The sequence below is a fragment of the Neolamprologus brichardi genome, chromosome 13, assembly GCF_056152115.1.
Source record: "Neolamprologus brichardi isolate AB-2024 chromosome 13, ASM5615211v1, whole genome shotgun sequence".
Taxonomy (NCBI): Eukaryota; Metazoa; Chordata; class Actinopteri; order Cichliformes; family Cichlidae; genus Neolamprologus; species Neolamprologus brichardi.
Genome location: NC_142116.1, coordinates 6,225,400 through 6,239,075, shown reverse-complemented (window position 1 = coordinate 6,239,075; position 13,676 = coordinate 6,225,400). Strand labels below are relative to the sequence as shown.

Genomic DNA, 13,676 nt, shown 5'->3' with positions numbered 1-13,676 from the left:
GAATGTAAAACACATCAAACACTGAAGCAGATGGGCTACAGCAGCAGAAGACCACACTGTGTTGCATTCCTGATGGGAAACCGAGGCTACACACAGAATTTAGTGTAAACAACATGGATCGATGTATCACCGTAGTGGTAAAACGGTGGGGGGAATATTTTCTTGGTATACTTTAGTACCAGTTGGGTATCATTTTAATGAGTACTGTTGCTTAATCATGTCCATATATGACCATATACCCATCTTCTGATGGCTGCTTCCAGCAGGAAAACATTTAATCTAACTCTTAAACTGTCTTCTTGAGCATGAGAGTGAGTTCACTGTACAGAAATGGTTTTCACTGTCACCAGATTTCAGTCCAGTAGAGCAATTTTAGAATGTGCTGGATTGCGATAATTGCATTATAGTTGTGCCGCTGACAAATCTGTGGCAGCGGTGGGATGTGTCATGTCAATATGGACATAATAACTTGTACATGTTGACGTGTACAATAAAGCCAACCGGAGTTCTTTGAGTTAGGGAAGATGTTTTACCACTCATCCTAGACACGTCTTCAATTCTAAAAAAAAATATGAACCACAATCACTGAGGAATTTTCACAGTTCATTCTTTAAGAGTAACAGATAAAAATAAGTTCACAGAGACAATGTTTTTCTTTAGTATGCAAATATGAAATTCTGGAAATTCTGGTTAGAAATAAAATAAAACAGACCAGAGAGAAATCAAAGAAGAAAAAGGAAAAGAAATATGTAGTTCATGTCCTCTCTAGAAATGCGCTACGCATTAAATCTCCACTGGGCTCCTGCACTGATCAGAAACTGTGGCTTCCTCCCCTGGTGGGAGAGCCTGACCCCTGTGTATGGTGCAGAATTCTAACAATATCGAAGTATCTTTGTGCTCATTGCAGGAATATTTAGGGAACAAGACAGGTAGAAGTCTTTCATGCTGCTGCAAAACCTTGTGTTCGCTCATGCATGTCCTAGGTACAATCCTTGTCACATTCGCATATAATTTAGGCCAAGGGCAAATAAAAAAGTAGCAGCTCGGTGAAGCATATTTTCTGATCAAATTTAGATTCAATAAGATTTTGGCAGCATATCAAGAGAGCTGTCTACATTACGAAAATGTTTTCAAGTGAGAAACAGACCTTTACTTGAGATGTGCAGGTGACTGTAATCCTTTGAGTACCAGAGGAGCAATACTCTGCATACACGTTTAACTTTCATCCCATCTGCAGTGACAGAAAACTGAAACCTGGTTCTTCAGTGCGGGAAAGGTTACAGAATATGGCAAAACAATACAAAACGTCACAGACTTCAATTACTGGTGAAATATTGGACTCCCAACTACTCACGTAGTGCGGCATAGAAATCAAAAGGAACATACTAAAAGAACAAAAACAATTCGTTAGTACATTGCTGGCAGAGCTCGTTGATGGTTCCTGTTTTGCATTTTTGAAATACTGAATATTCATCTCATCACATTAAGTCTATCATTTGTTGGAATAACTGGGAGCTACTAGTTAATGATATATGCGTGAACGGGAAGCCTTTTTTTGTCACAGCATGACATTTTTATTATTGTTTTGCAAGTTTTTAGTATTTCCCATCTGAGAAAATAACCAAGAGGCAAATTCCAAAAACTGGATTTTACCAGCAGATAAATTTACACTGACAGCACAGCGTGGACTTCTCTTAAGCTGTTGCTATACACCTGAAGCCATTTCATCTTTGTACATTTGTGCGTTAAAGACAGATTGAGTGCATAACTTATATGTCAGTTACACCAACTGCCTTAACCTCCATATTTAACTCCATACTTCATTATGGCTTCATGCTACTGCCTCTACCCCGAGGAGTTTATAGAACTATCAACAAAATTTTTTATTTTACAGCGTTCATCTGCCTTTCTTTCTTGTGTCTCATTGTATTGGTTCCTGAACTAATAATGCACAAGTAGATTAGTCCATATACTATTGATCAGCACTTTTATAGTTGGCAGGGATTCATCGTTACACACAAACACATTTTTAGTAAGGTCTGTTGACGCAGGAGAGGATATAAGACTTCCTGTTGGGAGGACATACTTCAAAACTTGATAATATTAGTAATTTCCTAAATTTGGGATAAATTAAGTATATCCCCCCTTTTAAACCAATCCTCAAAGGGTTAATGCTTATTTTGGTTTCCACTGACCTTTTCCTGGTTTTCTTAACAAAGTGCACAATATATGTTAGTAGAGATTTAAAACTTTAAAATTCCATTCAATAAGATTCAATGTCTGAAGGTTCACTTAATTTTTTGAGCATGTGAACACAATGTAAACATGTGGATAGAGAAAGGAAGTACAACAACAAAAGGAACAAGCGCAAGGAAAATCTTTGGAATATACACTCACCAATCACTGCTAGTACCAGTTTGGACCTCACTTTGCCTTCAGAACTACTTTATCTTTTCATGGTATTGATTTAACAAGGTACTGGATACATTATTGTGAGAGTTTGGATCATATTGACAAATTTAGTGAGCCCGTGCACATTATAGCCTTAGTTCCCTTTTCTTCTGCGGCTGCTGTAGCCCTTCAAGGTTCGACATGTTGTGCGTTTACAGATAATCTTCTGCACACCTTTGTAACAGTGGTTATTTGAATTGCTGTTGGCCTCCTATCAGCTTGTCAGTCTGGCTATTCTGCTCTGATCTTTGGCATCAGCATGGCATTTTGGCTCAGAGAACTACTGCTCATTGGATATTTTTTCATTTCTGGAGCGTCATTAGCAATTTCTGAAATATTCAAACCAAGTCTGTCTGGCATCAGCAACAATTTCACATTCAAAGTCACTTAAATCATATTTCTCCAACCATCTTGATGCTCGGTTTGGACGTTCACCAGGAGCTGAACAGGGGTACCAGACAAAGGCACCGGTTAGTGTATCATTAAAATTAAATGGGCTGTAACAAGCAGTGACCCTAGAACTAGGAAAAGGTAAACATGGAAACCAGAAGCCAACGAATACACCAAAAAGCCAACAACATGACAGGATGCAACATTAATGCAACAATAACTGTTATATTTTCTTTTATTTATGAAGAAAAAATTAATTTTGCATGTATTTGTAATTATTTAAGTGTTGCCGCGAAATCTTATTTTCTACACATTAAACTTGAACTGAATTAGGTTACTGATCATATTCTTATATGATTTTTCCTAAATGAAACAATGTTTGCTACTCATTATCTCATCTCAGAGAGACGCATTTATAACCGTGGCTGCCTGCGCCTCTGACAGATTTTATGATTATTACAAACAATTCTCTGCTTGCTTCTGGAAGAGGGATTAGTATGCATGAGAGGGAAGGATGAAAACAATTCAAATGAGATGATGCTAGATTTTAATCAGTGAGAAATATTTATGTCACCAGCTAATTATTATTATGTAAAATGCATAAGTTTTAGCCTATTCATAATTTGGGGTCACAGTAGTTACAGTAGGAGTTTTCTCAGCTGTTTGGTGTAGATTTTTGTCTTTGAATCTTTGCCAGCTGCTGGGATGCTATTCTCAAACTGATTATATAGTGAAGTAACATAAAATGAACTGAAAGTTTCAGCACTCTGACGGTGCACACTCATCTTTCTCTGCTATTTCTTCAGCCTCATTTACTGAATCGTTAAATTGCTTGTCAGATATATATGTCTCTTACGTCTCAAAGTTTTAGCTTTGACTCAGCTTTATCCCGAGGTGCTCAATATCAGATTATGTCTTGGCATTTCAACTGCTCTCACATTTGCCACGATGCTGCATCTAATCTAATTACAGTGGCAGCTCTGAGTGTGGCAGGTTGCAGAAGATGATTTGCAGTCCAAAGGAATGTGAGGATGACAAAGCATACATGTGGCAAGCTAAATTATTTCTGAATTATGAATACATTACGTTGTCCCTGTTCTTCGTAAAATATGCATGTTAGAGATGACATTCAGCTGTCAGCGACATCCATTAAATCAACCTAAAGTTAATGCATTACGGTCAGGGCAGGTGTAATAAATGACAGGTAAACAATGTACGGTACGTGCAGAATAAATACGTACAACACAGAAGTAATACTGCATGCTTACTAATTAGACAAGTAGAAGTATTATAACAGTACATTATAAATAATAAACTATGACCCAGAAGTACTGTAGAAAGGCTTTTATGTAACTGAGGAGTTCCACATTCAAATTTTTGTGAAGAAATGCATGTAGGTACAACATGTCTATCAGCTAATGAGAGAGATACAGTGCATGAGCTCAGACTTGGAGCAGAATGTCACAGCTGCGTTGGTACAAGGGTAGTATTTTTACAAAAACTGTGAAAATCTTGTTTTTGGGGTGAAGTTGTCAGGGTGTGACTTGGCAATGTCAGTGTCAATTTCTTTTTTTCTAATCCTAACCACAAACTTAACAAAGAGCAAGTTAAAACAAAAAGAGAGGCTTCTTTTTGTTTGCTTTCAACGATGTTTTCAGTGAGGCTTCATAATATAAAATCATCGCAAAACTATCAAGGTCCAACAAACAAAGCCAGTGTCCTTGGAGAAAGAAAAGGTAATTAGATTACCGTTACTTTCCCGTAGGAACGCTGCGTTACTGCGTTACTAAAACCATGATTTTTTTGCGAGAACGTCTCATGACAGTGACGTAAGCGAGTGCGACGTTCGTGACAAGAGCTGTGTGCAGATCAACAATGGATCATATATCGAGTGCGGGAGAGAGTATGAGAGTGTGCAGCGTTTAAAGCGTGGAAGTACTGACCTTACTTTGAGTTTGATTCCATAAAAAGTAACAAAAACATTAGTGTCCGTTGTGCGTGGGAAGAAAACTTATTTTTACAGCGAAAAAACCCCTAAACTTCCAAGCAAGCACCGAGTAGCTACGACGTAATGGGAAACTCACAGAGAAACTCGCGGATTCTTCCACTGACCGCTGCAGCACACCTGCACCAGGATAAACCTCCGCCTACCCAACTCCTGCTTTACAGGTGAAAATAGAGCAACAGGACCGCTAGTCTTTGACTTTATTTATTTTCTGCTGTGTTTTACTTGCATCTATTTGAAAGACTGAGTGTAAACACAAAAAATATTTTATTTCATGTGCTGGAATGTGCAGAAAATAGGTTTAAATGTTAAACAAATTTCCTCCAGTCAGAGAATGGTGCATATAATTAAAGTTTTGCTTGATGCATAAAGTTAAAAGATTAAAACTAATAAAACAAGTTTTAAAAAGAGACTTTTCCATTTGATTACATTTTGTATGATGGATTATGCAGAAAAAGTAGAATTGGGCTGAAAGATCTATCGCTTTATCCCCTATTCAGGTTGTAAATCGTGTTGTTAAAAAGTAACTAAGTAATTAATTACTTTTGAAAATAAGTAACCAGTAAAGTAACGGGATTACTTTTTGGGGAAGTAATCAGTAATTAGTTACTGATTACTTTTTTCAAGTAACTTGACCAACACTGCTAATAACCTTTTGTGCAAAGATTAATTTTACGTCCAAATTAAATAAGAATGCACTGAAATTCCTTTTCTTGTTCTAAATGTCACATGATGAGTCTGCATATTTGATTTCACGCAAATTTGATGCAAGATGGTCTTCCTGACACACATCCCTCCCCCACTGGGAGTGCTCACGAGTATATTTGCTTGTAAGCTGAATGTATTAACCATGACACTATGGAGTCACTCCGATCATAGCTAATGATGGGATTTTAAATCTGGCTAATCAAACTTTTGAGATCCTTGAGAGTTTTAGAAATCTGAAAAGAATGCATCTGGCCTTGAGTTGGGTTTAACATCACTTTATTCTTCTAGTATGTTGGGATTCTCACACTTTGCTCAAGTGATTCTTTACAGCAAGGTTTAAATCTTCAACCAGTAAATTCAAGTTCTCTTCTTATACAAACTAGGACCCACAACAATGCGGTGACCGAACACAATGATCTTAGCAGAGTTTGACAGATTCTTGGACCAGCTACACATGATCTACAGTGATGACAGGACCCTGTGATAAATGAGCGTGTGTTTAGGGAGCCAGAGATTCAGGGGCATTGGCCTTGAGCAAATATCAGTGTGTCACAAACTCAGATGGATGGACCGCACAGCACTGTCAGTTTTATCACTTAACTACTTGTCTCTGGGTTAATAAATCCTGATTCTTGACTGACAGCTCCAAGTTTACTCTGATGGGTGCCGCCGCCGTAACGTGGCCTTGACTTCATCAACTCACATTCATGACTCGCCTCCTCTGAACACACATTTTCATAAATGACACTAAAGAAGAAATATGACAAGGGGTTCTCCTTAGCTTCCTCTCACTTTTCTCATCTCTGCTGTCACAAACCAGTGTCTCATAAATCATTCATCACCATCACATCAAAGGCGTAAAGAAATGCACAACACTTTCCTCACTAATGAAATTTGCAGGTTTATGTTTATATCAAAATAGTGAAAAGTAAAAATTTAATCAGGATATTCTATGTGAAATGAACAGTCGGGAATCAAATCAAATCTTGAAGGAAAATCACATATCCAGCATTTCATTAATTACCCACTAGTGTAAATCTCTTTGTGGGTGGAAAATTAACATCATAAAATGTGAAAATGTAACATGCAGTGACAAAATAATTACTCTGATTTTCATTTTATGAATGGAATATACTAACCACTTAAATATTTTACTGGAATTTGGCTTGTGGCAGGTGCTAATTTACCCAGCTCATGCAATTTTCAACCAAATTTAATCATCTTGAGAGCACTGAATAGATTTTATTTTCCAAAATGTGTTTAAAAAACAGACACACACTCTATAGTGCTCGAAGATTTTCTGTTAACATCAGTTTTACATATTTGAACATTAGACTATGTTATGAGCACATAAATGTGCTGTGTCAGAAAATGCATCTTCAGTCTGTTTGTGACAAAAAGAATGTCGGCTTGACCAAACTGTACTTCCTCTTGTGGCCACTTGAGGCTGGCTCCAAAAGTGAGTCAATCCTCATACACTAACTATTAGTGCAACTTGAAACAAGGCAACATTTTGAGAAAATAAATCAAAATTTCGAGTTAGCCATTAGAAAATCAGGAAACTCCATAAATTATGTAAATCGGGTAGTGACTGTATCAGTGAGCTAATAATGTATATTAAACATGAATACATTGCTGCTATGCTGATAATAAGAACAAGTGATTCAGCTAGTGATGTAAAGATTTCATCATTTTTAAAACCCCACAGAGAGTACTCAAAAGTTTATTAATTCATGACCAGCTGCTTTAGCACCGGTAGCTTAGCTCCAGGATTGATGGTAAACTTTCACCTCCTGCTTCCAGGTAACAAGGAAATGACATACCTTCACAGAGCTTCCTGATTGGCTGAGCTGACTCTGAGAATGATTGCAGATTAGATGGTGATCCATGAGATGAATCCTCTTGTTCATATTTTTCCCAGGTTATTTTAATTTATTTAATAGAAAAGCAATATTTGGTTTTCCTGTATCGATACAATATTGCCAAGCAAAAATATCTCAATACTATGCTGTATCAATCCCCCCCACCCCCCATCCCTATGGATTACACAAAGCAAGTGAATCACAGTAAATAAGAAATATGTTAAATTCTCGATTTAAGATGTTTCTTGCAAATTTGTGTCATTAAATGTGTCATTTGTGACACAAGTGCTGCAGGAACCTCGTAACCTGTATGGCGGCTAATTTGTTGTGTTAAAGTAGAAGGTGGTTGAAATACTTCTACTCTTCATGGAAGGTTCACATAGCAGTTTCACGTTAATACGACTGTTTCAGTTCCTGCAATTTAAGTTAATTTTGCATTTTTTTTTTTAAATTATGTACATATATTTTCCTAATTTCTTCTACTGGCATAAATATCCGTGCTTGAGATTAATGTCAGTGTTCTATAAGCTTTAGCCTCCGTGCCTTTGATCATGTTTACGTTTATTAGGCTGAAATATCCTCAGATTTTTGTTTTTTACCCTGTCTGAAAATAAGGTGATCTATTTAAGGTCACTGGAAACTTTTCTTGTTCTATTGTGTTTTCCCCAGAATCTCCACAAGTGCCTGCACGACATCAACTACAAAAGGAAACTGAACTTAAAGAAGACAACACTTCCTTGTGCTTTTTTGTTTTTACGAGATGCAGCACCTACTGCCACTTAAGTACCGTATATATGTTTCAGTTTGGAAACCTCTCTTCTTGGTTATTAGTATGTGTGAAAGACTGGTGATTCATGCATTATGTAAACATTTTTTAGCCATCATGTGTGCATTCACAGGCACATCTCTTATTAGCATTCCTTTGCTCTGCTTTCATCATGTTCACACATCCTCTTGTCAGAGGATGCACACGTTTCACACATCAGCGCATGCATGCTCCTACGCACAGACACACAGGTTAGAAGAGAAGTGGTATTATCTGTCATTAGGCCCCGGGTGAAACACACATTTTACAGAGTCCAAAATTAGCTGAGTGAAGAGATAATGATCCCACGTTGGACTTTAGAGTAGTAGAAGAAGAGAGAGAGAAAAAAAAACATCCCTCGCACCTCTTTTAGGTGTCTAGAGTCTTGTGTGAACAGACACAGCAGTCGGGACGCGTGCTTTGTCTCGTCATTAGCGGTGTGTGTTTGTCAGCATGTGTATTTGGAGGAATGTTGTGTAGATAATTGGAGGAGATAAGTGCATTCTGTGCATTCAGCTGGATGTGCCAGGTTCACACAACCTATGCGGGACCATTTTGGAGCGGAAAAACGTGTCTTTGAAGCACGGTGTTACAGAGGAAGGCTGTGGTTGAAAAAGAACCTAAGCTTTTAATTTTATGGATGACAGAGAAATAAATAAATAGCATACTCGTGGTACGATCATAGCTATAGTAATAACCACATCTTTATGCAGCAATATAATGGGAAAGTTTTGCTTAAAATTTTTCTTATTTATACTGTAGGGAAGGATCATGGGTTGGCTTTCTTAAGCACTCTAAGGTTTTTTGCTGTCATTGTTAAAAAATTCACTCTCGTTGGTTATGGCAGACTTGTAACCTGTGAGTAAAAAGAACCACTTTGACTGTTGGTTTGAAATGAGAAACAAACGGTTATTGAAAGTTGGATGTGAATTTAATGAATGCCTCATAATTAATGAGAAGAGATTAATTTTTATTGTACAATGGCCTGTGGAGACACGGAAAATGTGTTTAGGTGAGTGGCCTTTTATCATCCAAACAAGATGTCGTTTTATCTGTAGTCAAAAATCAACCACTGTTGTCTTTCTTCAGGTGAGACTGGGGAGACTTGGAACAGGATATCTAGTCACGCTGGGCTGTGAATGATTCTGATAAGATGTTAACAGTTACGTGCAGTGTTAGTGAGATATTAGCTATATCAGCTTCATCTTTTCTTCTTCCTCAAAGCTTTCGTTATCAGCTGTCTTTACTTTGCTGTTCCTACAGCCACAACTTCATTAGGGAGCTTGGTGATCCTGGACAAATCCCACCACTAAATTGCATCTGCGCTTTCTATGATCTGCAGAAAATAACTGTACAAACAGTCAAGGGCACCAAATGAGCAGCTGTTTTAGTTCATCAGGAGAAAATTACAAACAGATTGTGAACACAAATTGATTGAAACACACTGGAGGGGAAAAAAGTTCTTCTTTGTGGTTCTTTGGTCCAGAGGGATGACTTCAAATTGTAAACTATTCCTCAATCAATGTGCATCAGTGTACACAGCCCTAAAACCCTAAGAATGTTAAAACTGGACACTTATGCTAATTCTTAATACATTAAATTACCAGTGCGCGTATGTCCATTGTTAGCATCTTTCAAATTATTCTGTAGGACATGACTGATTGAAGCAAAGCTTCCATGTGTGCAGACCATCACAAAGTTGCTTCCACACAGGCAGCGATTCAATTTTTTTCACATCACTATGAAGCTGACAATTGGTTACTAACGCACATTCCAGGTTCCAGTTGCCTAGGTAACCCTCTAATGCTCTTCTGTCATGTGTCAATCACTCGTATCTTGTGCTCTTAATTTAGTTACTTTAATCGCTTACCTCAGAGTTGGGCATAGAATGGCACTGATTTTCATCCGTGTTTGGTCATCACGCCAGTTCACACAACACTTCCCATGTGGGTACACTTTAATACCCACTTTTCTTTTTTTTACTGGTATCATTTGGAATTCATAAAATGGGATATGGCTAATATCTAAGTACTTCCTACAATGTTAATGAGCTGATTATAACCTGAGATAATTCATGTATTCTCTTGAAATCTTTGCTGGCACCCTCTAATCAGAACACCTGCTGTTGTTGATGTTCAGCCTTTTCATTCGTTAGAAGTCTTCATAGGGCAAACAGGCTGCCCATCACAGACCTGTCTGAAGCCTGAATCGTCATGTCACAGAAATGTTTGTCCGGCCATCCACCTGCTGCTTCTCCCAAAAGAACATTGCTGCTTCAGTACTTTCGGGAGAAGCAGCGGGTGGACGGCAGGGTCACTGTGACCAGATGCAGAAACAGAAGCATCTGCCCTCTTGTGACGGTTTTACCTCCTTTGTTCACTCTGACAAATAGCTTGAGTCAGACCTTGCCTATGGCACTGGCTCAGCACTAACACAAAGTCAAATAAAATGTGGAGAGAGGTCTGGACACTGGAGATTATTAAGTGGATGATGTACTGTATGTTTGCTTTCTGAGAGTGCAGAAATGGGTTACAAGTGCGCCTTATTGATTTGAGAGAGACCGCTGCATTTTCTTTTGTTTTAGTTATAGTTTCTGATAGGCACTTTGTTGAGCCCAAACCATTTCCTCCAAGGCAGAGAAATCTCTTTATCTCTTTTTTTCACTCTTTCAAAGCCCATAATATCAGCACATCTCCGTGTCCAGCGGCTGTTGTCTGTCAAGGGGAATATAAGCCTGACGTAGTAATATCTACCATTTATCTGCCTGTCCAATGCTGCCTCCACCGAATGAAGCCTGCGGTGCTTTCTGAAAAGCTTAATAAATCGTATTTGTTCAGGCATGTTGACTCAAAATACAGTTTAATACGGCATCACCTCTAGGAGAGGAGAAATTTGCCCACTTCATTCCACTGTGTTAGCAGCTTTGTCACTGATACACCAGTGTGTGGCACATGCAAACAACTCAGATGTAAAGTGATCCCTCTGTTAACATTTCCATCAAAACAGTGTGTGATCTGGATCCCAGTGGTGTAGTGGGATTATGCGACACAAGCATTTTGGGATATATTTCACTTTGTGAGGGCAGGATACTTTGATTCATGCGTACAGTTGATCTTTTATGCTTTGCTAAATCATCAGCAATTATGCTTCAAAAGTTACAAATCAGAAGAAACACGTGGCGAGTGATTTAAAACAAAAAAGGGAGAAATAAATCAAAAGAAACGTGTTACTGCAAAATAATTTGCAAAACACAAACAGGGAGAAAAAGATGAAAATAGTAAAACTTAATGAATTTAGTCTGAAGTTTAAGTTTTCAGAAACAAACAGGCCTTTTTTTCTCACACTCTGAGCATTTTGATATCTACATGCTACTAAGAGGAAATAAATGAAGAATTATTAAAGTAAAAAACAACAACTTATTTTATCTTTTTTCTCTGGTTCACAATGTTCATGCTTCTAAAGTATGCAGCTTCACTGGAGCAGGTGCCTTGCTCAAGGGCAGCTGCTTAATAAGGTTTGGGAGAAGAAATTGTTTCTTGTTCGCTTTTCCCACCCCCATGCTTCATGCACTGGTTCCCAGCGCCTCCTTTTAACCAAAGCAAAATCAATGAAAAGATTTGAGTGCATTTTCCCAAATCCAGATATTGTTTTCGTAAAAAGCATGTGAAACAGCAAAGTTAGTTTTCATGGATTACACACAGAATGCAAAATATCTGAGAGCTCAAAAACTCCAACTCCAAGGCAAATGAGCTACTTGTATTAATGCAAACCGAAAAACAACTTTACATGACATCTCATTCTACTCACCAGCTTTCACTGCCCCATACAAGCTGAATAATATAAGGGCGACATGTGCATTAATTCCCAGGACTGTTTTACTCCAGAGATCCATGACGAAGTGAAACGATGCTGAAGAAAAGCACGGGGAAGGAGGGAGACAGTCTTGCCTCTCCACTCCTCTTTACTTCAGTCCTCCAGACTCTCTCACTCCCCAGATCCCTGATGAATTTTTTTGCTTCTGCGTCCAACGTGCTTACCAACATCCGCCTGGCTCCAAAGAGATAGCACCAGAAGCAAGGCTGCTCTCTGTTTGGCTGCACTCTGCAGAGTGAGGGGAAAGAAGTAAGTGAGGGAGAGAGGCACACAGTCACAGAGAGAGAGCGAAAGAGAAAGAGAGAGAGAGGAGTGAGAAAGCTTTCATTATGTCACAGCGCCAAAGCAAGCTACTTTAGTCATTAAGAGGACTTAAAGAAATTCTAGTGTGCTCGAATCCTTTGGTGGAAAACTATGGAAAACCCACTGCAGGCTGGGCTATTGTGTTCCAGCAACATTTGAGAAAAAGTGTCATCTTAGGTCCCATTAGGCTCAGGGCTCCTGCTCACGGTCTGTTTGTCATCGTGTAATCCAACAGTTCAGGTCCAGTGGTCAGTGACGGGATCCCCAGCACAGTTACTGAGTCACTGCAAATCAGCAAAGCAGCACAGTGAGGGATGATACAGGAATTTAAAGGATGACTTCAAATTAAAGGTCTGATTCTCAGTGCTGTTACTTTAATCTTTACTCTGAGCGAAATCTAGATCCAGAAACTGTCCCAAAAATACATGAAAATATTTTTATGGCAACAAATGCAACATATGCACCATAAACTGGTTAAAATAAGGTCAATGCACAAATCTAGAATCACTTTGAACATACAAGCTAATCACCATCTTCCAAGTATTTTAGTCAATCAGCTTTAATCAATGAAGAATTATAATTATAATGAGTTTACGCCCTCTTGTAATCACATCTAAAGATTTTAGCACTACACTGGCTTTGGTTTGACAGCATAAATGCCTGCTGGCAATGAGTGCTTCATAGCATGAAAACATAAGTCCTTTTAATTAGGTCTGAAGTTGCAATATGCAAGTATTTATATACACTAGTCCGAACTCCTCCAACATCCAGAACAATTTATTCTCTGCTCATGGAAGCTAGAAATCAAAATCTAGGCTTCAAATTTTCTTCATCTCTATATTCATTTGATACATTCGAGTCCAAGCATGGGAACATCTAAACTCCAACCAATTATAAACAGATATAAATATTTATTGCTTCTAAAATGTATATGGCAATATGGCAACACCTTTAAAACACTAATAAAAAAAAAAAAGCCAAATCGAAACAATGATCTTGGATTGTGACAGAAAGCCTCAGGTATTGTTTTTTTTTCTTCTCGCCACCTTCAGTCTTTGTACTCAAACAAAAAGACAAGAAAAACAGGCCTGATAAAACACCACCTGTCTAAAAAATACTCTTTATTGTCCACTTGAAAAGTCCGACATTGCTGCGCAGTCATCTGTCATTTGAAACCAACACATAATGAGGAGGTGAGAGAAGTAATTTCTCTGTCTAAATTGGGTTTTCACACGTTGATGTGAATACTGTGTAAATATCTCACTTCTTCTGAATGAAG

General features: G+C 38.2%; 1 protein-coding gene across 1 annotated transcript in view; it reads right to left on the bottom strand.

Moving 5' to 3' along the window:
* LOC102781712 (contactin-associated protein-like 4) overlaps positions 1–12,180 on the bottom strand; it is an 82,800-nt gene extending 70,620 nt beyond the window's left edge. The window contains exon 1 of the mRNA XM_087850035.1: positions 12,029–12,180. Coding sequence (XP_087706161.1) covers positions 12,029–12,113 — 85 coding nt within the window. The 5' untranslated portion in view covers positions 12,114–12,180. The remainder of the gene's footprint in view (positions 1–12,028) is intronic.
* Positions 12,181–13,676: the final 1,496 nt, after the last annotated feature.